We start from the raw sequence: 25,256 nt of genomic DNA, 5'->3' as shown, positions 1-25,256 counted from the left end.
TGTTATTTTTGTTACAACACTGTAGTCAGCGGCATTTATGACAAGGCGGAGCTGTGCTGCTGTCAGTGTGCTAGGCTCAGTGTTGCCATATTTTGTGAGAGAAATAAGCAACCAGGTCTAGGAAAACAAGCCCAAAATAAGCAACTTAGGCCACATGAGCACTTTAAACCTGTATGCATCGGCTAAAAAAAACTTGAAATAAAATGTAAAACTGAAACCTGCTGCAACTACTATTTTTACAAGCAACTTTACAGGAAAAGAAGCCCAAATTCGCTTATAATAAGCCGACACGGCAACACTGTCTGGGCTGTGTTGTCACCGAGAGTTTCTTCGGCTTCTATGCTCTTGGTAGTAACCTCGCGTCACCGGGCGAAAAGCCTGGTTTCTATTCACTGCTCACTGCTCAGATCTGGTCTAGAGCCCGCCTACTTTGTCCGGTCATTTCCACCCACACATACACGCACCCATTCAAACTGTTTCCGTATCCGCTACACACAAGATCTGCAACCTGCAAAGTGAATCGGCCCCAGTCTCGATATATCGTATCATAACATCATAACACCGGGGCGTTCCAGTTCAGACAACATCCCTGACCGTTTTGTAGAGAATTGAATTGGTCTTGACTTGGTCTGCATGAAATGGGACTGCAATTCCGTTCGATACAGGTTCGTAAACCCCCCCCCATTGTCTAAGTATCTTACTGACATGTTATCCTAGCTAACATAATCTGGCTGACAGTGACTGTTCCGTATTTTTTGCATGAATGTTACCGTTAGCACAATAGCTAGCTAGCGCAGGCTAACATAAGCAAGCAGACTGGCTGAGCAGGTGCAGCTGCAGCAGACTGAGGCTATCATTCACTATTCACTACATGGTATGTGTTAAATGTCATGCATGCATGCTAATGCATATCCTTACTGATGTAACATTAGACATACTGGGGGATCTGACCCAGTGGAGCTGGTACTCTGATACTGTACTGACAGAATAGTTAGAATAAGGCCCCTTCTCTGCACAACTTGAGATGGCAATCTAACTTACAATCTAGAATCATTCATTCACAAGATAACTTGGGTGGCACTGGCAGAGGGGGGGCTGTTCGTTTAACTCAGAGAATGTGCATTATGGTTCAGGGCTGTACAGTAAACCATTGAGTCTAGACCATGGGGTCTTCAACAGGGGGTCCTCAGAGTTACCAGGGGGGCAGCAAATCTTTGTGTGATAGGATCTCTTTTTTTTTTACATTAACCACTTGAACCCTAGCATCCCTATTCTGAGGAGAACTGTAGCCAAAAATAGCAGATCTAAAAGCAGCACAACTACAAGGCGTTGTGAGCTTGTAGATCGGCTATTTTCGGCAAAGAGGTGTGGTGTAAATGCGGGGGCAAGTATTGACGGTTTAAGTGGTTAACTGTCCAAAATACATGCACTGATGATCGTGCTGTGTCCAAAAATTTAACTATATGGAATCTATGAAAAAAGTTTAATCTGCAACATAATTGTATACAATATAGTGGGTGGGTCCCTGCTTCATCTCTCTCTCAGCTAAGGGGTCCTTTGGTCTGAAAAACGTTGAAGACCCCTGGTTTAGACCATGACTTGTTTGGTGCTAGCTAGCTAGCAAGTGTTACAGCTGTTTATGACTCATCTGATCTCAAATCATCCATGCATGCGCCTGTGTGTGTCACTGTCTAGCCTAAAATGACTTGTCTTACACACTGTGTGGTTGTAACAATTTTCCTCCTCATAAAATGTCGCTTGAAGTAATGGCAGTTCTCCTTGTGTCACCCCATTAAATGTTTGATGGCACTGTAATAAACACTAATAACTCATTTATGACTCAGGTTGAATTACTCCTTTTAGAAACCACACACACACACACACACACACACACACACACACACACACACACACACACACACACACACACACACACACACACAAACAACAAATGTTTGGTAGTAGTTATTTATTTACTTAGGTGCTTAGGAAGCTTGTCATGCTCATCCTTGCCTTGACTATTGTATCTTCTTAATTACCTTTCTCATAGTTCTTGTTTCTAGATTGACATGCAATGTCACAACAACGTGTTTGTCTTTTTACATCATTTATTCACTGGTGATTGTACATTTATACTTCTATTTTATTTATTGATAGAATACACACATTTTAAGTTTTATATGATCTTATCTTATCTTAAACCCACAAAACATGTCTACATGTCTAGCTTGTAACAATGGATATACTGTATGAGTCAACATAGTTTTTGTTTTTGTTTTGCTTTTCCCAGGAAGGTTGTGTTTACTTACTAGAAAAGGGGTCGATTCTGGCATCTTGTAACTTTTCTCTTCTCCTCTTGCAGATGATATGAAAAGTAGATGTGGTCAAAATGAATAAACCCAAAATGACTACAGAGAAAGGGTGAGTAGCTTTGTTTTGCAAACAAGAGACACACACACACGCACGCACGCACGCACGCACGCACGCACACGCACACACACAATATCTTCTTGTGTCTTATGGCAGAGGGTTTGCGTGTGAAAGGGAGAAGGGTCAACCCAGTATAGCAGCACAGTACTGATAAGTGTCATTCTAGGTACATTCTGCAAAAACTGTAGCTGTGAGTTGTGCAAGATAATCACTGACTCTGTTTACATGTATCCTATTAAAGCTACAATCTGTACCAGGTGTATGTCCTCTCCCAATGGACAGAGCTAATTGCAACTGTAACGCCTGGGATTTGAACTCGGGTCTCCTGCATGGGAGACCAAACATCTACTGCTCATTGAAGAGGGAATGGCTGCATGGCCAGGGGTTATATCTATTGGATGTATGAGCTTCAGGCAGGGCTACATGTCAACCCGTAGGTGTCCTTCTACCCAACAACAGGGTCTAAATTTCTCAGTGTAAGAGTAGGGAGACCACCACCTCCAACCACTGCAGATATGCTAGTTATTATTGTAATAATAACACACTGTATTATACAGATTGGTTAAAGTCACGTGTAATCTTGTATTGTACCATATATATGATGTCTGATATAATCTTAATTAAAGTGAAATTAGATTAAACCCTTTTCTAGTCCTGCTGTGAACTCACAAAGGGGTAGGTAAGGCATGCTATTGACCAGCCATTTTATTTTCTATGATAACTTGCATTGACAAGCCATATTACCATAAGCCAAATGACCTCAGTTTGCACTGACAACATGCTTGCTAAATGTTTCACCATATATGTCCTTACTAAGAGTGAGTGCATTTGTGTTTTGTTCTCTCTCACTTAGTTCTTTTACTGGTTGATCTCAGGGGTTTTGCTTTATTTTCTCAGGGGTTTTGCTTTATTCTCTCAGGGGTTTTGCTTTATTTTCTGTCTATAACCTCTCTGTCTTTATATGGACATACAGACTCAGCCGCGCAGAATTTTAGTTTTGATTCGGTCTCCCTTGGCAATTGTTGCTATGCCAACAACTGACCTCTAACCCTGCTTCTTCAGATGAGCTTTTTATAGCTATGGAGTGGAAACCATGACAATCTCATGTTTAGACATAATGTTGTTCACATGTTTTGGAATGCAGACATTTATTGTTGCAGCATCAAGTAAGTCATATCTGTTTTCCATCAGGGCTTAAACAAATCAGTTTTGATCTATTTTGTATTAAATGCCTCAGGCTCTTTTGTGTCTTAGGTCATTATTTTATCGAGACTTAATGTGAATACATTAAGAAAATTAATTATATTGTGCAAGCACACACACACACACACGCACGCTGTTAACGATGTTGTTCACTTTGATTCCAGTGTTCCCAGTAACTCGAGGGTACTGATGTTGCTGGGTCAGTTAGAGAGGATGAGCGGTGAGGCCATGATGACAGATGCTGAGATCGCTCGACAGCTCACTGCAAAGATCCTACATCTCATACAGACACAGGGTGAGAAATGTACACACACACACACACACACACACACACACACACACACGTCAAATGCCTATCTTCATTAAATTGTCACCATTATTTGATTCATGCTATTGACACTGTTACTTGGTTTATATACGGTAGTGGCGCGGTATAACTCTTGCATAATCACCCAAAAAAGTTAAATGGACTGTTCTGGTCTTGACTAATGACTAATTTACGAGGATCAGAGTGCTCTGGGTGGATGATTTGGCTGGTTGTCCCAGGATAGCACCATGCCTAGTACTGGAAGTACTGGAAACATTTCAGCTGCAGAGGAGAGGTCAGCGTAACCTAATTCCACACACACACACACACACACACTCACACTCACACTCACACTCACACTCACACTCGCACTCGCACTCATACTCTCTCTCCGCAGTAAAGTCTCCAGTGTTCATTTGTATCTCAGAGAGTGTACATATCTCTCAGGGTTAAATTAACACTGAGGATTTTATTGTGCAGTGGGTGCATAATATCTGACCTGCAACCCACTGACCCCTTCACCAATATACGAACATATAACCCCACCCCCATTATCAGGCTCCCTTCTTCTTTTACGCTCCCAACCATGTGTTCCTCTCTCTGCCTCTTTCCACCCTTCTTCTTCTTCTTCTTCTTCTTCTTCTTCTTCTTCTTCTTCTTCTTCTTCTTCTTCTTCTTCTTCTTCTTCTTCTTCTTCTTCTTCTTCTTCTTCTTCTTCTTCTTCTTCTTCTTCTTCTTCTTCTTCTTCTTCTTCTTCTTCTTCTTCTTCTTCTTCTTCTTCTTCTTCTTCTTCTTCTTGATCAACCGCTTGTTGTTCTTCTCTCCCCTCCTTCACTGATTAAGTTGTTTCACAAGGCTATAATTACCCTGTACACATTCTGTGAACATGCATACGCACAATTCTAGCAAATAACACAAAGAAAAGGAAGTGTGATCTTGTGCACATATACATGTGCAGTCCACACAAATGTGTGCCTGCCAGGTAGACATGATAAATGAAACAGTCTACATTCTTCTTGCCCCCAAGTGCATCACCTCTTGAAGGTGCGTGCAATTAGGAATCAGTGGGCATATTATTTATTTTAAACGGTTGATTCCTACATTCCAAAGCTCTTTTCAAACCACAGACAGACACAACTTGAACCAAACACCTCGTTTACTATGAGTTCAAATTGTACTTAACATGCTTTACCCATTGAGCTGCACTGTCCTGTAATAGGCATATGGCCACATCATTTGCAGCGTCATTTCGATTTAGAGCTCCACTGAGTATCAGATTTGACCTCCATTATTAACAATGCTGCTCTGTCATTCTGACGTGGACCCACACACCTGTGCAGTAACCCCCCCAGCCATCATTAAAGTTACTAATCTGGTCACAGTTCATTACTCAGCAGCCATGTCATATAGAGTCCTTCCAGAGAAAACAAACACAAACTAGTTGTCCTCCACTGTCGGCATGCATAAAAGGCTAGAAATTAATTGTTGTTTCCATGGCGTAGTAGCATGAGTTTTTTTTACACTAGAATTGTATTTCCTTTTAAAATCCAGTATTATCTTGGGACTATTGTTTTGCTGTTGCTAGCACAATCTTGTGGAACATGCCACACCAACATTTCAGTGCTTGTAAACTGTAGGAGTGAGTGACAAAGAAACCCCAATTCTTAATTCTTGATAAATGCCATTAAAGGATGCCAACACTGTGGTCACAAAAGAACAATGCTCATGGCCTTACATGTAACAATACACACAGCAAGTGATTGTCTGCAGCAACGTATCACTTCATTATATCAAGGATAGAAGTTTAAGTGTCTTCTCCAAATATGGCAACTGCCATTACTGGTGAAAATCCTGCTAACTGTTTAGTCTTGTTTTTGTACAACCCTACCAGGTGCCATCCTCTTACTACCAGCCTGTGCATGTGACCTACCTAGGCTACCAAATAGAAAGACTTAGTACTGTAGCCTACATTGATACCCAGCTGCTTGATTAAAAATGTCTCTTCTAGGCTGTAGTCAAAGGTTCATCCACAACAAACACTGTTTCCTCATCTACAACAATGTGTAAACAGTGTGTAAAGTGGAACGTTTGCATATCGGTCCATTTTCAAAGAAGACGGTAGATGTCTAGATGATGGGATGTGTCCTTAGGTTAACAGTTCCACAATCATATCATGGCGTGCTATATACTTTTGTAAACACACCAGCCATTAAGAATACGAGGGCAACGCCCGTTGGGAACGCTCTCCCTCGGTTAAGCAATACCCGTTGTACCCGTTGTCAGAGTACTTAGTGGTACTTGGAGTCCAGTAGTACTATGACGTCATATCGATCAGGTATCTCCATATAATATATATGCCCATATTATGGGCATACAAAGGACACAGACAGACAGAGGGGCAGACAGATACAGAAATTTGTGGATTTATAGGTATTTCTGGACAACCACTGATCCGACCGACTTCCCACTTGGCACTGCACTCCCTTGGGTCCTCGAGCGAATCACCTCAAGTTTGAAGTTAATCGGTTGGACGGCTATTGAGAAATGCGGGTGACACAGACACACATGGAGATTCTGTGCATTTATAGATATAGATAGATGTGACATGGATTTAGTTACCTGTTCTATGTGGTAACGTAATGTAAACATATTGTCCTGAGTGCAGTGTTTTTTAGATGAGAATGGGAAACGGAGTGATAGGCAGGGAGAAGTCACTGTTGTTGTTGTCGAGTTAAATCACTCCAGTGTTGTTCACACACTTTCTAATTATTTCTGTTTACATTTGGCAGGGCAAACATATAGCATGTCACAGCCCGTTTGAAAGTTGTCACTTGGCATCATGATTGACATTAGAACCTGAAGAAAGAGGGTGATATGCGAACATAATCTTAGTGTTGATTTGAATGCATCTTGATGATCGGCTAAACCTACAGTAGATGGAATAGTGAACTCAATCTTGGCTCACGTTGCCATAACTTGATATTTTATTTCAAGCCTCTCTGACGTATTATTCCATTTTTAGCCAACAGGGGACAGTGTAGTGCCCTAGGCTATCATACTCACTTTCTCACTCTTTGGCGTGGCTAAGCAAAATAAGATGGAGGAGCAGTGCAGTAGTTTCGTGTCGGGGTGTGTGTGCGTGCGTGCGTGTCATGCACATGCACATGCACATGCACATGCACATGCACATGCACATGCACATGCACATGCACATGCACATGCACATGCACATGCACATGCACATGCACATGCACATGCACATGCACATGCACACGCATACGCACTGTGTGCAGTGCACTAATGCCATTCAGACCGGGAAATCATCTGTGTCATTTTTAGATTTCTTTGGCTATTCAAAGATAGCAGATATACAAGCTCAGTTATGAGCTTGTAGATCTGCATATATTTTTTTAAGCGAACATTTTTAACTCAAATCTTTGCTTCTGGGGATTCTACAAAATGTCATCTAAATCTTAAAGGGACTACACCATGAATTTGAACTTTTTCTTATTTTTTGTGTGTTTTTGGTCTCCCCTACCTCTCTTCTATCCCCCAAAATACCCAGTTTGAACACTCAGGCTTTCACAGCAAATCTGGGGTTTTCTGTAAATTGGTCTCAAAACAGGCCAAACTGATTTTCACCCTGACGTGACGTCACGTCAGGGTACAATCCCTCCCGTTTTTCAGTTCCAACCAAAAATAGATACTTTTTTTTGTTACTTTTTCCACACAGAACCAGACGATAACATGCATAAAAACTGGCTCAATAGCGCCCGTGCCAAACAGGACAATGTGGTATTGCAGGTGAAAGTGCTTTATAAGCCAGAGAGAAGTTAGTTTGAATGAGTTTATCTGAGGCTTGATTTAGGCTCAAACGTTTTGAAAAACATTTGAGGGACATAAACAATATGATATTAAATATTATTAATATTTTTTAAATTCATGGTGTAGATCCTTTAACAGTTTTCTGAAAAACTTATGTTGCTATAATATCAGTGGTTCTCAAACCTTTTCCATGTCAAGGCCCAGCTTGTATATCTGCTATTTTTGAATAGCCAAAGAAATCTTTAAATGACACAGATGCGTTACCCGATTGAATGGGTTAATGATTGATGTGTGTCTCTCACCCATTGAATGATGATATTGCTGTTTCACTGGTCACTCTCCTGCTTGGCTGGCTGTCTCCCGGCAACTCTGGGCTGTGACCTGGTTCATAGTAATCACACGCTGTGCTGTATGAGTCTCGGGTGTTGGGAGAACAGAGTACCGTATTATATAAGGAAAGAGGCCAGTGGAGTCAGTGCTGGCTGATGCAGACGATGCCTGCAGTGGCGTGACATTGGTGCCTGTCTGAATTATTGCTAGTTAATCTTTCTAAAGCGTCTTGGTCTAGTCTAGAGAATGCAGTCAGTCATCCGCCCTCCTCTCTCTCCGGCACTGATTAGCAGGAAAGGAGGAGGAGGAAGAGGCAGGAGAAAGGAGAGGAGGAGTCAAGAGGTAACTTAAACAGTTGTCTGGTTTCTATAGGAGTGGCCGAGTGGTCAAATTGCTATATAGCATTTGGATGGAGGTGTTGAGGGCAGCATTCAGAGCCCTCTCAGTTCAAAGTGTTTGTTAAGTACCTTACTTGTGGACCAGTCTTGGTGTGCATCTTCCCAGCTTCCAGAGGTGCCATACACACTATACTTGAAGGTTCTGCTGTTGACTTCATTGTAGAGCATCGAGCTCTTGGAGGCAGTGAACCTGGAAACTCAGAGGATTTAGACATTTTCTGCTTGTCCCTGGAGAGGTTTTGTGCCTTTTTGTTGTTGTGAGATGGAGTACAGCTACGCGAAGAGACGCAGTAAATCTGTGGTCTACCCCGACTCACCAGGTAAAGCCCAATTCCATCGTACAACCTTGTCGCTTGCCAAAAAACAAAACCCATAAGGGAATGAAAACATGCATAATTTATGTAAGAGGACTTCAATTATTTGAGTTTCTTGATGTGTGCTTGATTTAAATTGCCAGACAATGTAACCATATGAATTCCCTATTCTGAGCATGTCCTAATATTAGGGGAATATTTGGTGAAAATAGGCAACATGAAAATAGCAGATTTACAAATTCACAATCACAACACGTTGTGACCAAGTAGATCTGCTGTTTTCGCTATTGACATGCAACAACAAATTATATAGGGTTTAAGTGGTTAAAAGCCTCCAAAAACTTGGTGGGGTAAAACATTTATGATACAAAATCAGGTGAGTATGTTGCATTTTAAACATTTTAAAATATTACATTTTCCTGGGGCATCAAACGATCCAGGAATTTATATCACCTGTATGTGCTTTATTTCACATCTGTGCTGACTGCATTCATTAACTCTGTTTGGAACAATCTAACCTTTTACACTTGGGGTCACCAGTTGATACCAGCCCAGTGCCTCATTTACTAATTGTTTTGGACTTCTGAATATTGATACCTGTTGCAGCAGTGTGTGTATATCCATTCAATTAAAAATGTATTCCTTTGTCCTTATTATTGTTTGCTGTTGTTTGCCTTGGGTGTCTTCTTTACCTGGCTACTTGCAGTTTGTAGTTCATGGATGGTAACTTATTCTACTGTTTAAACATTAACCTTTCTTGTAATAAGTGGCAGACGCTACAGGAGACTGCTCTCATGCAGTTTTTCTGCAATGTTTGTCTGATCATAGCCCCTAGGGATCTTTTTTTTTAGGCTGTGAGGATTAGTTTTGAAATGTCATTTTGTTTTCAAGAGCTTTAAAAAGTCTGGTATGACAAAAATGTCTTCAGAGGTCACAACTCTCCCAGCCACTCAGTGATGAGTCTGTGTGTACGCACATGCATGCCTGTCTTTGTGTGCATGTGTGGGTGCGTATACCGTATGCACACGTAGTTGTACACACAAATACACACGCACGCATGTGTCGAATGTGTGTGACAGTGTGAGCGCACGTGTGCTCACATCTGTCATGTTTCCATACTGATCTATGTTTGAGCCACCACATGCTCATTGGATGCGTTTGCAGTCAAACAGCAGGGTGCAGCCCAGCTTAATTTATTGCATCATAAATCAATGAAGCTCGTACGCTCGACTCCCCCCATGCCCATACTCCATTTGCACCCCCATGTTCAGTTTGTCTCCATCCATCACTCTGGCATGCTCTCTGCAGCCACCTGTGAGATCTGCACCAGGCAAAACTAATCAGGCTGGGCCATGATATGCTGAGGTGTGACATGCCTACATCTACGCCTACAGAGAGGCCTGTACATTGGCTTTCTACAGGAGGGTTCTACTGATTTTCTAACCCCATGACCTTTCCTGTAGCACCACCTTCAGGCCAAAATGTAAACTGCACACAAGGCATGTCATAATCTAATAGGCAGGTTGCAGGATGAACCCTCTTGGTTTTGACCATGGCCTTTCCTTTTATGCCAGCCATCAGCCCAAATGACCAGTTGGGTATAAGGAGCAGGACAGCTTTTAGACGTTTAGTCTTGTTTGAAAAGAGAAGCCTCTTTTGTAACTTTAGCTGTTGGTTTAAAAAGCTAATTTGGAAAGATTGGGAGCAAATGACTGGGCGTGTTTGTTTGTGTGGTTTCGGTTTGTAAAGAATGGAGTGCCAGCCTGTCAGGACCTGTCAGAATGCCTATCTCCTCTTGCACATTGATTCCAACAACAGGAATCTGTCACCTCCTAAAACATAGAGCAAGCACATTGTGTGTGTGTGTGTGTGTGTGTGTGTGTGTGTGTGTGTGGCAGATGATGAAGAGAAATGGAAATAACCTCTTGCAGTGTTAACCTTTGTATGAAGAAGTTCTGTACTCACAGTTTCTGTAAGTGGAGAATAGCAAGACTGACCTTCAGTAAGTGCCAGCTGCACTGCCCTGGAAAACGTTTCTGGTTTCCAAAAATGTTGGGATGCTGTGCTCCCTCTGACATTCTGACATAACATTACCTGACATTTATGAGACAACTTGCTTCTGTTCGAATGTCCTTATTCTGTTTGAGAAGCCTCTAACTTGGACCTTTGACAAGAAGTTTGTTTTAATATTTCTAACGGTTTCTGTGTGTGTGTGCGTGCGTGTGTGTGTGTGTGTGTGTGTGTGTGTGTGTGTGTGTATGTATGTATGTGTGTGTTCTAGAGAAGACCAGGAAGGAGGTGATGTCCAAAGGTTCCAGTGGCATGGAGGTCATCCTGTCTTCACTGGAGGTCAGTCACTCATCGGCACAACTTGATATGATGGCAATCTCATTACACAAACCTGTTATGTTACTAGTTCTCTGCCATCTTTATGTTTTCCGTTGATTTCAATCAGCAAAGCAATGGACTGGCCTGGCCTACCCTTTCAATGCCGGTGTGAACAATGAGGTTTGATAAGTTCACTCCACAAATGGAATTATTATCTTCGCGTATCATATAATTATTTTCATGGCCCTACACAATAAAAAGTAAATAATTTACATTAATTAGCACTTTGCTCAAACCACATTGTACTTTTATTTTATTTTTTGAAGGCTGCAACTATCGATTAACCAGTTTTAGGCTGTAGTAGTAACTGGCCCCTATCGTCATTTCCTTGGTTGCCACTTATTCAGTGTATGTACAGTATGTGTTTATGAGTGAATGTGAATCCATGAGAAGTGGAGAGAGAGAGAGAGAGAGAGAGTAATTGTAACTTACATAACCAGTCGTCCTCATGGGATTGTAGTGTAGATAGGCGGCACAGCAGTTAAGGTACAGATACAGAGTAAGAGAAGTACTCTAAGATACAGCAAGGTAAAACATCACAAAGAAAACGCCAATCAATAATGAACAATAGTATACAACAGTATACACACCCTATATAATAGCCTACACTATGAATAATAAAAAACTTGCAGTCACAGTGTCATCACGGTATGACAGTATGACGGTCCTATGCTAAGGCAAAATACACAAGCAGAAACACACAATCACAGTGCCATTACGTCATCACAGATTACACTGGTAACGTGACAGTGTCAACAGTATTATCAGTACACTAACCGCACCGTACAGTATTACTGAGGAATAGAAAACACAGATTTTACAGTACAGCGATGATAGGCTGGCTGGCTGTCTGTCTGACCATCTGTCCACACATTCTTGTTGGGGCCCTTTCTAACCTGTGAGGGTTCTAATTTCCTTTGTGATGCCTGTCATGGACGGACAGCGGTATCCATGACAGGGTGCTGATTGCAAAAACTGATGGCCAATGAGCCTGACCTGTGGCTTTGTTTTCAAATAGGATACAGCTTTTAATAATTCTAGCTAGCTACCCAGGCCAGCGCTAGGCTATAACAGCCAGCATACAGACAGTATTCGCACACAATTACCCTGTGTATCACAAACTGCATAATGCACACATCATTTTAGGATGTGTCATTTACTGACTGCACTGTAGACATGGTTCAGCAGTTTTAATTAATAGGTTGCACCCTGGATCAAGATGAAGTGATTGTTTATTACGTAGTTAAAGATGCATGATGTGGTGTGAGCAGAAGCAGCTTATTCACATCATTAAGCTACAGTATGAAAACTTAAGGACGGGTGACAAATTAAAGGAAAAAAACAACATAAAGTGTCTTAGTAAGGTGTTGGGCCACTACAAGCCACCACAACAGCTTGAGTGTGCCTTGGCATAGATTGTACATGTCTCTGGAACTGTCATGGATGGATGGAACACCATTTCTAACAAAAGCTATTCCCTCATTTGGTGTTTTGATGTTGGTGGTGGCACGCTCCATCTAACAACGTCAGTCCAAAATCTCCCATAGATGTTCAGTGGGGTTGAGATCTGGGTGAATTTTAAGGTCATAGCATATGAGTCACACCAATTTCATAATCGTCAAACCATTCAGTGACCCCTAACACAAGACGCTGGTGGTCACTTATTTCACCTGTGCTGGCGGCATTACATTGGTTACCCATTGACAGGCAGAATTGATTTAAAAAATATTTAAATCACTTAAGTACTTCTAGGGGTTGGCCCTTACTTACCAGACAACAGAACTATTGTGCCCTATGGACAATATGGGATTTGGTTAGGTCTTCTGACAATGACCCTATCACTGTCCCAAAAACTAGGATAAAGCTTAAAGGTGACATAGCTTTTGAGACTCTTTGGACTGGCATTCCCTTGGCATTAAGAAAAATAGAGTCTGTTGATTACTTTAAAAAGCTGGTCAAAACACACCTGTTTTGCAAGCACTTTACCTTATCCTATCCGTTTTTCTTTATCTTTTTTACAGTTTATTGTTTTTGTTTGTTCTTAACTTATTTTTCTGTTCAATTGTAATTGTAAATGTAAATTGTTCGATTTGTTTTGAAGGTGCTTTATACATATTAAACTTTACCTTACCTTACCCTCGTGCCCTGTGGATGGGGGCATTTTTATTCTGGAAGGTACCACCCCCATTGCCATAGAAATGTTTCATCATAGAATAAAGGCGATCACTCAATATAACTTTGTGTTGCTTTGCAGTGATCCTTCCCTCTAACGGGGAGAAGTGGACCTAAACCATGCCAGAGAAATGCCCCCCCCCACAGCATAACAGAGACCCTTCAATGTAGGGGTAAAGCATTCAGGCCTGTACCATTCTCTTGGTGTACACCGCAGACATTCTCCCACTTTTGGAGAAATGGTGAAGATGACTCATCTGGTCAAATCACTTTTTCCCCTCATATCTGTAGACCAGAGCCTATTTTTGGTGTTTATCTGAACCACTGAACTCTCAAATGTGCATTGTCTTTGTAATGAGGTGTTTCTGCACTGCAATGCTATTATTACATTGCTCTCTATGTTGTTGTTGTCGTTGGACTGTTCTTGCTGACACAGTCTGATTACATCCTAGCTGCAATGACATTCTGAGTCCTGACATATCGCACTAATGCATGAGTATCATCAAAGAAGAAGATGACAGTTTTCCTATTGAAACACTAGCCTGTTGAGTAGTCTTTGTGACTGAAGCTCCTGTCATCTGTGCCCCAATAATAAATGAACTCTTTATCTTCATAGACACTTTTTTTCGGTTCATCCTGCAACCTTGATCCAAATTCAAGGTCAACTCGGACTGCACAATTATTTATTTATTTTATTCAGCTTTTTCCTTTAATTTGTCAACTGTCTATATGTACAGCACCGAGGTATATTTTATTAGTTTATAAAGTGCACCTCTAGTTTCAATTCTTTGTTTAAAGCTATAGTCTCCATGACTTTGACAGAACACCCGGGATCTCCAGACCACCCTGAACATCCTGTACATCCTCACCGAGCTGCTTACAGTGGGTGAGTAGATTTTCTTCTTTTAAGTGGTTGATGAGCAATTCCCTCCCCTGATACAAGAGTCCATAGACAAATTTAGTCCCTGACTGATAACAAATTGATTGTGCAAAGATTTCACAGGAATCTCTTTCCCAGGACTTGAAGCTTTCACTAACAACAACTCCTGTGTATTCCCATCAGTGATGTCTCTATTCTAGTCTATTATTTACTTCCTGTGTTGTCTTCTTCATCACACATGAGTGGCACACTGGTTAGCGCCATTGTCTCACAGCAAGAAGTAGGCCATGGAATCCCGTTGCGACAAAGAAAGTGCCAGGGTGCCAGGGTTCGAACCCTGGCACGCCGGGGCCTTTCTGGGAGCTGTCCCTGTGTTCGTATGGGTGTACTCCGGTTTCCTCCCACACCAAAAGACATGCATGTTGGGTACCTTCTATTGCCCTTGTATTGAGCAAGGTACCGAGTTGTACCCAGGCTGCTGCACCGTGGCAGCTCACTGCTCCCAAGTTAGGATAGGTCAAATGCAGAGGACAAATTTCAGCAAGCGGATAATACAATATACAGTACCTTAACCTTAACATGTTGTTTATTACAGAGCTACTACTGTTACTGTAGTTAGATTGACTGACTGACTGATTAATTGATTGATTGATTGATCAATTGATCTGTCCCAGGTGGAGGTCGCAGGGTTGGAGTATTTGTGTCTAAAGGAGGAACAGGCATCTTGCTTCAGTTGCTTCTCACTGCCAGTAAAGATGCTCTTCCCAGTGAGGAACTGATGTTACAGCTTCACTCCCTACTGGCTAAAGTTGGACCAAAAGGTTGGCATAAGAGAACACACACACACACACACACACACACACGCACACCCTCACACTCACACACACCGGATTTACAACCTCTGTCTCCCCAGACAGAAAGTTTGGAGTGAAAGCTCGTCTGAACGGTGTTCTGAACGTCACGGTCAACCTTGTGAAACAGAACCTGCAGAACGCCAAGCTGTTGCTGCCCTGCCTGCAGGTCCTCAGGGTTTACTCCACCAACTGTAAGTTCAACCACATACACTTCTGTGTATATAACAGATAGCTAACCCCCCAATTCATATTTTGCATTTACATCATACTTGGGCCCCACCTACAATATTAAAATAGCCGCCACGTGAATATGGTTAGTGGAACCCCATACCTCTACCGTAAATACCCCAGTGTATATTCTAGCCGTTGCTATATAGAGTGTTCAGTAACAGGGGTTTCCCTGTCTCTCCAGCTCTTTAACCCATTAAGACCGGGAAAGACTGTATGTTGTTATACCTTTAAAACTGGGAAAGCTGTGTAATTTTAGATGTTGCTATGCTATGTATATAGCATCAGGATTTCTTTATTCTTTAAAAATAAAAAAGTTGAAGATTTTATGAAAACTTTAGGATTTAGAAGCTGTTTTTAAGATCGGCCTCAGGTGTTGCCAATTTCATTCAATCAGGAGAGAGTACCCATTTATCAGCTTCAATTTAATAGTGTTCCTGTTCCAATTTTGTCTGCTCACCTCTTTGTGTCATAGGATAGAATTGGTATCCCGACATACATTCCAACAAATATCCCGACAAATACATTTTATGTTTACTGAAGAGCTGGAGAGACAGGGAGACCCCTGTTACTTAACAAACACTCTAGCAATGAAGCGATTTCAATCAGAATATATTTAAAACTTATTTGAACAAAAACATATCACTTTCTGCACCTTTTAATGTTGCTGAATGTCTCCCAGTTGATCTTCCTCTCTGTCTGTCTGTCTTCACAGCGGTAAATGCCATTTCTTTGGGGAAGAATGGAGTGGTGGAACTCATGTTCAAGATTGTGGGGCCCTACAGCAAGAAGAACACCAGTGTGCTCAAGTAAGGAGAATTTTGCTTATGGGTTAGCATTACTCTGTGTGTGTGTGTGTGTGTGTGTGTGTGTGTGTGTGTGTGTGTGTGTGTGTGTGTGTGTGTGTGTGTGTGTGTGTGTGTGTGTGTTACAGCAAACTATTTTAAATAGTCTCACAACATACATTCTTGCTCCGTACAAAACTTTCGTATCTTCTTGTTTTTACCTTTTTACAGAGCTTTTTTGCTGTAGTTGTGAGCCTTCCTTTATAACATTTTTTTACAAGTTATTTTCAGTTTGACTCAGAGCACCAATGTAGGGGGATGTGCGTGAAACAAACTATTATCTCATAATGTTGCATCAACAAGCTCTATCTGTCCATGACCATCTGTCATGCAGTAGTGTAAAGTAACTGGTGTAAGTACTGTACTTTAGTACAATTTTAGGTATTTTTTACTTTACTTGAGTATTTCCAATTTTCAGAACTTTTCCTTCTACGTCTCAGAGGCAAATATTGTACTTTTACTCCACTATAGTTATTTGAAAACTTTTGTTAAGAGTTACTTTGCTGACTTTGATTATTATTACAAAACATGCATGAACCACTTCAGCCCTATATACATTTCGGCCATTTGAAAATAGCCGATCTACAAGCTCACAATGCGTGGCGATGCGACGCATTGTGAGCTTGTAGATCGGCTATTTTCAAAAGATTTGTATACATTTTATACATTTGAAAACTTGTGAAATGGGACATTCTGCATAATACTTTTGGTAATTTTAAGTACATTTTGATGCCGATACCTTTGTACTTTTACTCAAGTACATTTTAAATACAGGACTTCTACTTGTAACAGAGTATATCTACATTGCAGTATTGATACTTTTACTTAAGTAAAACATGTGAGTACTTCTTCCATCACTGCTGTCATGGATGATTGGTCAGTGGACAGTGGAACTCATCCATCTTGTTTCTGAATCAACAGAGTAGCTCTGGACACGCTGGGAGCTCTGCTCAAAACCAGTGAGTATTTGCACTCTGCTCTTCTTAACTTTTAGTATTCTTGTCACACACCTTTCACCTTCATCCTATTGTCGTATGTCTTTATCTTCTGGTTAGTCACTCCATTCTCTTCATGTGTTATTTCACACTCTGTGTTGTTTAGTCTTTGCCTTCACACCGAGCCCTTCCCTGGATCACCTCTCGTATAACTGACATGTTCACTATGTCCAATTGTCCAAGTCAATAAGACGAGGAGGAAATCATACTATGAGAATGCTAATAGAAATGCAAAACGCATACAGTGTGTGTGTGTGTGTGTGTGTGTGCAGTGTATAAATATACTTTACTGTATATACACACACAAAATACATTTATTTCATTTTTAGTTTAAGTTATTGTGCATGAATGTAAAGACCGTGCCCTGACCTTCCGTTTTTTTTTTTTTTTTAATCCACATCTCTGCCTCAAGACTTCAGTTGCTGTATGTAGCTTGGTTGTCATAACCGTACGATGAACCCACGCTGTCTTCATTGTCCCTCCCAACCATTTTGTTCAGAAACCAATGCCCGCCGTGCGGTGGACCGTAGCCACGTCCCGGTCCTGTTGTCGGTGTACATGGACTGGCACCGCAACGACACACGGCAGCGCCACATCCTGATCCGCAAAGGCCTGCTGGCCTGCCTCAAGAACATCACCAACATCAAGCTGGGCAGGAGGGCTTTCATCGATGCCGACGGGATGAGGATACTTTACAACACCTCTACCGTGAGTGTGAAACGTCTCTCACCGTGTGGGGGGGGGGGGGGGGGGGGGGGCTTCTTGGGAGGGCTGCTGCTTGAACAGTAAAGTAACTAAGTACATTTACTCAAGTACTGTACCTAAGTACAATTTTGAGGTACTTTTACTTTACCGGAGTATTTCCAATTGTCTATACTTTTACTTCTACTCCACTACATCTCAGAGGCAAATATTGTACTTTTACTCCACTACAATTATTTGAAAACTTTAGTTACTAGTTACTTTGCAGATATAAATTAGTACATTATAAAACATACATTAACCACTTTAGCCCTATTTTATACCTAGGCTATTTGAGAATAGCCGATCTACAAGCTCACAACGCGTCGCATCACAACGCGTTGTGAGCTTGTAGATCTGCTATTTTCAAACATTTTTGTACTTTTAGTACATTTTGATACCAATACTTTTGTACTTTTACTCAAGTAACATTTTGAACACAGGCCTTTTACTTGTAACAGAGTATTTTTATATTGTGGTATTGCTACTTTTACTTAAGTAAAATATCTGAGTACTTCCTTCACCACTGCTTGTTGGTGACAATATGATAATAACTGATATTAGCCTAGTCATCGGTTTTTCTCCATAAGTGACCAAACCGTGAATGTCCGTTCTTTTTGTTCTGTCTGTTCTGTCTCCCAAGAAGGAACATTTGGATGTATGCTGTATTTAATGTAACTTTGTCTGAAATACTGCACGTGCTTGTATACATGTGATGTATACAAGCATACAGTATACTGTAACATTACTGTACATGACAAATTTATCTGTTGCAGGATCACTAATCTTGAGACATGTGAATCCCCATGCATGCACGCACGAGGCTCATGGACGCACACGCACACGCACACATACTGACCCTGTCTCCTTTTAGGAGTGTCTCACTATCCGGACCCTGGACCCTCTGGTCAACACCTCCAGTCTCATCATGCGGAAGTGTTTTCCTAAGAATCGACTGCCTCTGCCCACCATCAAGTCAGCATTCCACTACCAGCTGCCCCATATACCTGCAGGAGGGCCCGTGGCACAGATGTACAATCATCCACCTGGGGGTGATTACGCACGCACACACACGCATATACACTAGAGCTGCAACAGTTCATCGAATTAATTTATTATCAATAATTTAATAAAATAATTGAGTAATAATTGAGCAATATGTCATTATGCGAAAAGTTTAAACAATTTCAAAATTCTTCAAGAATAGTGAAAATACAGGTATGAGTATTGTGTATCTACTCTACTCCTTAACCACCTTCAAAATGGTGTCCATATTTTTTGGCATTCATACATTAAAAAAAATATATCAAAAATGATGGAAATGGCAGATCTACAAGCTTGACTATTTTCACGCCGCTGTATGATGAAGTATAAACTGGGACATTGGCGGTTAACTCAGTTTCTAAAGGATTATTGGCCATACCCCACTGACACTGCTGCACACAATGTGCCTTACAGGAGGATCAAGTTATTCGCTCTGCAACAAGCCCTTAAAGAAGGGTAAGACGTACGTAAGACATGGCTCCGTATCGCTCACAATGCGTATCATCCATCTTTACTGCTACTTTCCACTCGCCTCACTCTCATAATGTAGTTTCACTAGACTAACAGATAGTCACCAGCACTCACACTACTAACCCAGAAAATACAAATGACAATGGGCTCGATTCACTAAGCTGGTCGTAAATATCAGTGTAAGTAACGTGTAAATAAAGTGACTAAAGGAGGGTGTGTTTTCTCTAAGCAAAACCCGACGTGCAATTCACAAAGGGGTGTGTAAATCCCTGCTATGTGCAGATCACAGTTGTTCCTCATTTCTGCCTGAAGGTCAAAGGCGCGTTCATATGGAACTTGAAGATCCTTTGCATTGCTCCACGCCCCCATTTAAGACCATAAAGCTGTTTACACTCAAAAATATGGGTCTAAACAGCTTAGTGAATCGGGCCCAATGGGCTCATTAGCAAACTCTGGCACATTTACATTGTTGTAGTCTCTTGTGTTGCCAGACAATCTGAGCTCTCCGCCTACTGACACGTAAACTCCAAATGCAAGGTAGTTGCTAGAACAGCAGTGAGAATGGCCACTAACAAACCTACGCCCGGTTACGACTCCTACTGGTTCGAAAACCAAACATGCCCCAGTATGAAGAACTGCCTAATTTGTCAACCTCTAACTCGCATACAACAATCATGCATACTTGCTCTTTGAATATCACACGGCTCAATTCACAGGCTTTTACACATTGATTCTCCTCAGACAAATATCTGGACTCAACTCACGGTCAGTGGTGTCTCCAGTGGTCTGAAATATAAGAAGTATTTGTCCATTAAAAAGCGTCTCTTTTACATGCAAACAGGCTGTTTGATGGTGTGGGTGTGTGGGGGGCACCTACCTCTGTGATCACCAGGCGCAGTTAAATCAGGTACACCACATAAGTAATAAGATGACGATTAGACTGGAGGCTTTGAACATGTGAGATGTACCGTACAAAAATGTCCAAGTGCTCCACAAAAAAATGCTCCTCAAACTGCTGAAAATCATATGGTGTCTCTCACTGTTTTGACCTGGCTGTGTGGTCTCCAGGTAAGGATTATATGAAGCAGTTGATTGAGCTCAGGTCTCCCTCTAGTTACTGATTAATCCCTGTCATCGCTGCTCACATCTCACCCTCTCTGTTCTCCTGACAGTAATGCAACTATTCTACACAGTATCAGATGAACCTGACTCTAGTCACTCTTAACGTACACGTCCTCAAGGCTATTGTCAAATACAAATAGTGGAGGAAAAAAGTCTGGGGCAGGACTATGTGAATCCTAATTTATACTTTGCTCACCGAAAAGAACACATTGTCAATAAATCCGTTATTTTCAGTGAGCGACACGTTCATACAACAAAGTATAAATTAGGCTTGAAACCATATGTCAATACTGTTGAGACTCACAGCTGTGTGTGTGTGTGGGTGTGGTGTGGTGTGGTGTGGTGTGGTGGGGTGGGTGTGTGTGTGTGTATCTTCCCAGTGGATGATGTGGTAGATGAAAGTGACGATAACGAAGAGATGGAGGCAGACACAGAAAATGACACGGAGAACGAGGAAGATGAGAAGGATCTACATGATGCTGTGGTACAGTACCTCTCTACACACACATATTCCCTTTTTATTTTTGTTACAGTGATGCTGTAGAGCAGTGATTCTCACAGTGGGGTCCGGGGACCCCCAGGGGGTCCTTGAGGGGGTTTCAGGGGGTCCCCAGCTAAATGGGTTAATTTTGTTAGTTTAACCACTTTAACCTATTTAATGCTTTGGCTAACCCGTCGCATCGATACGTGTTATGAGGTTGTAGATTAGCTATTTTTGCCATTTAAATTGTTTTTCGAAAGATTTAGAACACTTCTTGAAACTTTTTACACAAACCTTGACATGAAAATGTTTGAGAATCACTGCTGTTGTAATTGCATAATTCACTGAGGTGAGCTTGTACTTCAGTTAATTTCGATTTGGTTTGGTTCTAGAGGGAAATACTTGCGTACCTAGTATAGAGCACTCGGCAACCCCAGTCAACAGAGTAATACAGGGCTTAAGCCTTTCCTCCCTATTTCCAGCCTGAAAACGATAACATAGAGAGAACTGAATAAGCTATATCACCCAAAATACAGTCTGCGCAGTACCAGCAACGTCTTGGAAGATAAATCATTCTGGTCTGTCCCTTCTTCCGTCCCTCGGCACTCTTGTATCTGCTAAAGATATAGTGACAGATCAGCTGGACATGCTGCAGTCCGAAGTGAGCCAGCAGGACTAGCATCTCAGATTTAAGATTCTTGTCTTCACCCCCTTGCTGTCCTTCTCCTCTCGTGTGGCACAGCTGGACAAGATGTAGCACAAACGGGGCCATAAAACACTGTCAGTCCCAATGTTTTAGATCCCTCATTTGAGATGTCATTTTGTCCTTCTCTCGCTGTTTCCCTGTTGTGTCTCAGAACGATGACATAGAGACAGACCTGAACAAACTGCGTCCTAAAGAGGGAAGCGGCCGTCCATTTGAGGAGCTGAGGGTCTATGAGAGGTTCTTCCTGGAGCTGTCTGAAGACTTCCAGGTCAATACCAGTAGTTGATTGACATTCTAATTGTTTCTTAACAGATTTTGTGTTGAATAGTCATAAAATCTTTCTTTCCTAACAGTGTCTGAACAATCAAATTTGACTGAATGATTTGATTGACAATAATATTTTTTTCCTAATGGGTATTTGATTAGATATTGAATTGCAAAACATACATTCTCCGTGTCAGAAGTCCTGAAAGTCCCAAAGTTTTAAAATGTCCCATCCCATGAAAATATCAAAATGTAAATGTAAAGTAGAAATGAATTAAGAGATGCATTTAACAGTACATGTCCCTTGTTCCTACAGGGTTATAACTTTGACTGTCCAAAGAGTGTCTCCACCACATCATCGTCGCTATCGCTCAACAAGGCCCCTCGGGCAATCATTGTGCCTACGGCTCAGGCCCTGCCCCCTAAACACGCCCCCGCACCCACCCCAGCGGAGGAATGCCACCTCACCAAAGTACAAGACTCCTGCCCTCCCCCTCCATCGATTTCTCCTCCCTCGATCACACCGCCCGTCGCGACTCCTCCAACCATCGCTCCTCCCGCCTCTCTGCCCCCGCTAGACCTGGACTCCATCCACCTCGCCGAGGAGGACCGCGACAAAAAGGACGACGGCCACACGCCCTCCCCGGACGCGTCCTGCCCCTCCTCCAAGCCCAGGCTTCCGCCCTCCCAGGGGGCGGCGGGGCTGGAACAGGCGCTGGTGCAGGCGTTGGAGCGTGTCACTCTGGACGGGGAGGGGCCTCTGAACGGAGGGGACGGCGGGAGAAGGGCGGTCGAAGGCGGAGGCTCTCCGGTCTACGTCACGCGGCACATTCAGTCTCCTCTGCTGGTGGGAGGCATCGCCACACGCCGAGTGGGAGGAGGAGGAAGCGCAGGGGGTTCGGACTGCGGCTCCGAGGGTCCGGACGAGGAGGGGGGAGAAGGAGCCGTGTTGGAAGTCCCGGACACGGCCCTGCTCCTCCCGCTCCACGACCCCGATCTGTACGTGGAGATGGTGAAGGGAACACGCTCGGTGCCCCAGTACTCAGAGGTGGCCTACCCAGACTACTTTGGACACGTGGCCCCTACCTTTAGGGAGCCCATTATAGAGAGAGTCTACGGTGTACAGAGGTGAGGTGTTTTTATATGTGGTAGAACAATAGAACATAGTGAAAAATTCAACTTGAAATTCAGTTGAATTTAATTGGTTTTAAAGGCTGAGCAATGTATGGAAATTGGCTAAGCTAACAAAAACCTCGTCATAAAACCGTGGTGCTCATCTCCTGTGTTGACTACTATCTTGTTCTGCTCAATTCCTGAAGGTCTAAGATATTCCAGGACATCGAGAGGCTGATTCATCCCAATGAAATCCTGGATAAAGTGGTTTATGATCTAGACATTCCCAGGTGAATACAGAACACCCTAACATAAATCATGAATTGCAGGAAAACTGGCACACACAAACACGTCACTGGGTTTTTACTGTATTAGTTGGGTGCAACCCCAGTAACAACTCTTAAATTAAAACTGGGAAAGCATCCATGTAATTTTAGATTTTTTGTGTTGGCTATTCAAAAATAGCAGATCTACAACCTCACAGCACGTCACTTCGTGCCGCGCTGTGAGCTTGTACATCTGCTATTGGAGCGCTTTGGATATCATATCCACAATGCTACACATGCACCAAGCGAGACTCTGCTCAATGATTGTGGGCTTGTCTCTCCAACCCTCTGCTTAAGAAAGGGACATTGATGAGCAGTGCTCCTCTCCCAAAAGTTGAACTATTTTGGGGCACCTAGAACACCTCAAGCAGGAGAGGAGCGCTCCAGCCCGTCTTAAACATAGAAATGCATGGCAGAAAAGCGCTGGCAGATGAAATCAAAAGAATACTTTATAGTGTCCTTTTAAGACTTTGGAATATGATGAGACAGGAGAAGGGTAGAGAGATGGGAAGGGACCTGTGAGACATTACAAGAGCTGTTCTTTAACTCTGGTCCTCATGATGCTAACCGGCTGCACCATCAGGCACTCCAGTGTCCTATGTTTTCTGACAGGAATGACATTTACACAAAGATAAGCACAGTTCATCAAATACACTAGGCGGTATTTTAATGCGTACCAATGTCTTCTCAAAGTATCAGTGGCATATTGTTGTGTTTACTTGTGTTGCAGTTGCCCAGTGATCCATGATGAGGGCGAGTCACTGAAGTTCAACTCTCAGTTTGAATCTGGCAACCTAAGGAAGGCTATTCAAGTCAGGAGGTAAGGATCTTTGGTTATCGGTTAGAACAGAACCAGATATTGAATCAGATATCAAATAACAGTGAAGCATGTAGTCATTGCATACCATTGTGCATGAATTCTGGAAATAATCTTGTAAAAAAAATATGTGTTAGATCCATATTGTGCAATTGATGAACAGTGCACAGCTGCTGAACTGTGTGTGTGTGTGTGTGTGTGTGTGTGTGTGCGTGTGCGCGTGTGTGCGTGTGTAGATATGAGTATGATCTAGTGCTGAACTCGGACATCAACAGTAACCACTACCACCAGTGGTTCTACTTTGAGGTGAGCGGCATGCATGTTGGAATCACCTATCGCTTCAACATCATCAACTGTGAGAAGTCCAACAGCCAGTTCAACTACGGTGAGGCCTAGGAAAATACATCTATTTTCAGGTTTATAATATTGCCTAATATGTCTAATGTCTAACAGTTTTGTCCATCTGCAAGTCAATCTCTATATGAGTATGTAATTTTGGGGTGAAAAACTCAAACTGAATTTGAATAATTTTGCAAACGGACAATGTGTCTGTGTGCTTATAAAATCCCTCCTGTGTTTGTGTGAACGGATGTGTGTGTATAGGTATGCAGGTGCTGATGTACTCCGTGCAGGAGGCAATCAATTGCAGACCTCGTTGGGTCAGAACTGGAACAGACATCTGCTACTACAAGTAGGTAGACGTATACTACTTCTCAGAATACAACTATCAGTTCAAGAAAAATCTGGATCAGTTTGTTTTCACATTATGTGCAGTTTGCTCTCCCAAACCAGCCCTGAAAAACAAATTGTTATAGCCCACTGCTTTTTGAAAAAGGATATTCTCAGCAATTGAATTCTTGCACATTTGCTAGTTTTGAAGCCTGTGTGTCAACATGTCACTCATTCGGCAAACGTTCTGCAGTGGTAGACATTGTAACTCCCTTGTAACGCTCCAACTATCTCACATTCTTCACAGTGTAGTAGAAAAATGTACTCATCAAG

The 25,256-nt window shown here is 42.2% G+C and overlaps 1 protein-coding gene across 5 annotated transcripts in view; it reads left to right on the top strand.

Moving 5' to 3' along the window:
- The first annotated feature begins 568 nt into the window (after positions 1-568).
- agtpbp1 (ATP/GTP binding carboxypeptidase 1) overlaps positions 569-25,256 on the top strand; it is a 42,634-nt gene continuing 17,946 nt past the window's right edge. For 3 of the 5 annotated variants that reach the window (XM_080433319.1, XM_080433317.1, XM_080433316.1), the window contains exons 1-18: positions 569-665; positions 2,363-2,421; positions 3,798-3,928; positions 11,089-11,156; positions 14,190-14,253; positions 14,922-15,068; positions 15,161-15,292; positions 16,045-16,138; positions 17,096-17,133; positions 17,669-17,877; positions 18,785-18,962; positions 20,928-21,031; positions 21,886-22,002; positions 22,315-23,126; positions 23,318-23,401; positions 24,168-24,257; positions 24,491-24,639; positions 24,858-24,945. In XM_080433319.1, the coding sequence (XP_080289445.1) occupies positions 2,390-2,421; positions 3,798-3,928; positions 11,089-11,156; positions 14,190-14,253; positions 14,922-15,068; positions 15,161-15,292; positions 16,045-16,138; positions 17,096-17,133; positions 17,669-17,877; positions 18,785-18,962; positions 20,928-21,031; positions 21,886-22,002; positions 22,315-23,126; positions 23,318-23,401; positions 24,168-24,257; positions 24,491-24,639; positions 24,858-24,945 (2,537 nt within the window). In that variant the 5' untranslated portion in view covers positions 569-665; positions 2,363-2,389. Of the gene's footprint in view, positions 666-862; positions 875-2,362; positions 2,422-3,797; positions 3,929-8,511; positions 8,814-11,088; positions 11,157-14,189; positions 14,254-14,921; positions 15,069-15,160; positions 15,293-16,044; positions 16,139-17,095; positions 17,134-17,668; positions 17,878-18,784; positions 18,963-20,927; positions 21,032-21,885; positions 22,003-22,314; positions 23,127-23,317; positions 23,402-24,167; positions 24,258-24,490; positions 24,640-24,857; positions 24,946-25,256 lie in introns of those variants that run through there. The other 2 variants (XM_080433318.1, XM_080433320.1) reach the window with 2 other exon arrangements.

The sequence above is a fragment of the Gymnoscopelus braueri genome (genome assembly GCF_963280865.1).
Source record: "Gymnoscopelus braueri genome assembly, chromosome: 7".
In the NCBI taxonomy this organism is placed as follows: Eukaryota; Metazoa; Chordata; class Actinopteri; order Myctophiformes; family Myctophidae; genus Gymnoscopelus; species Gymnoscopelus braueri.
Note: the sequence above shows the minus strand (reverse complement) of the source record. Positions and strands in the feature narration are given on the sequence as shown.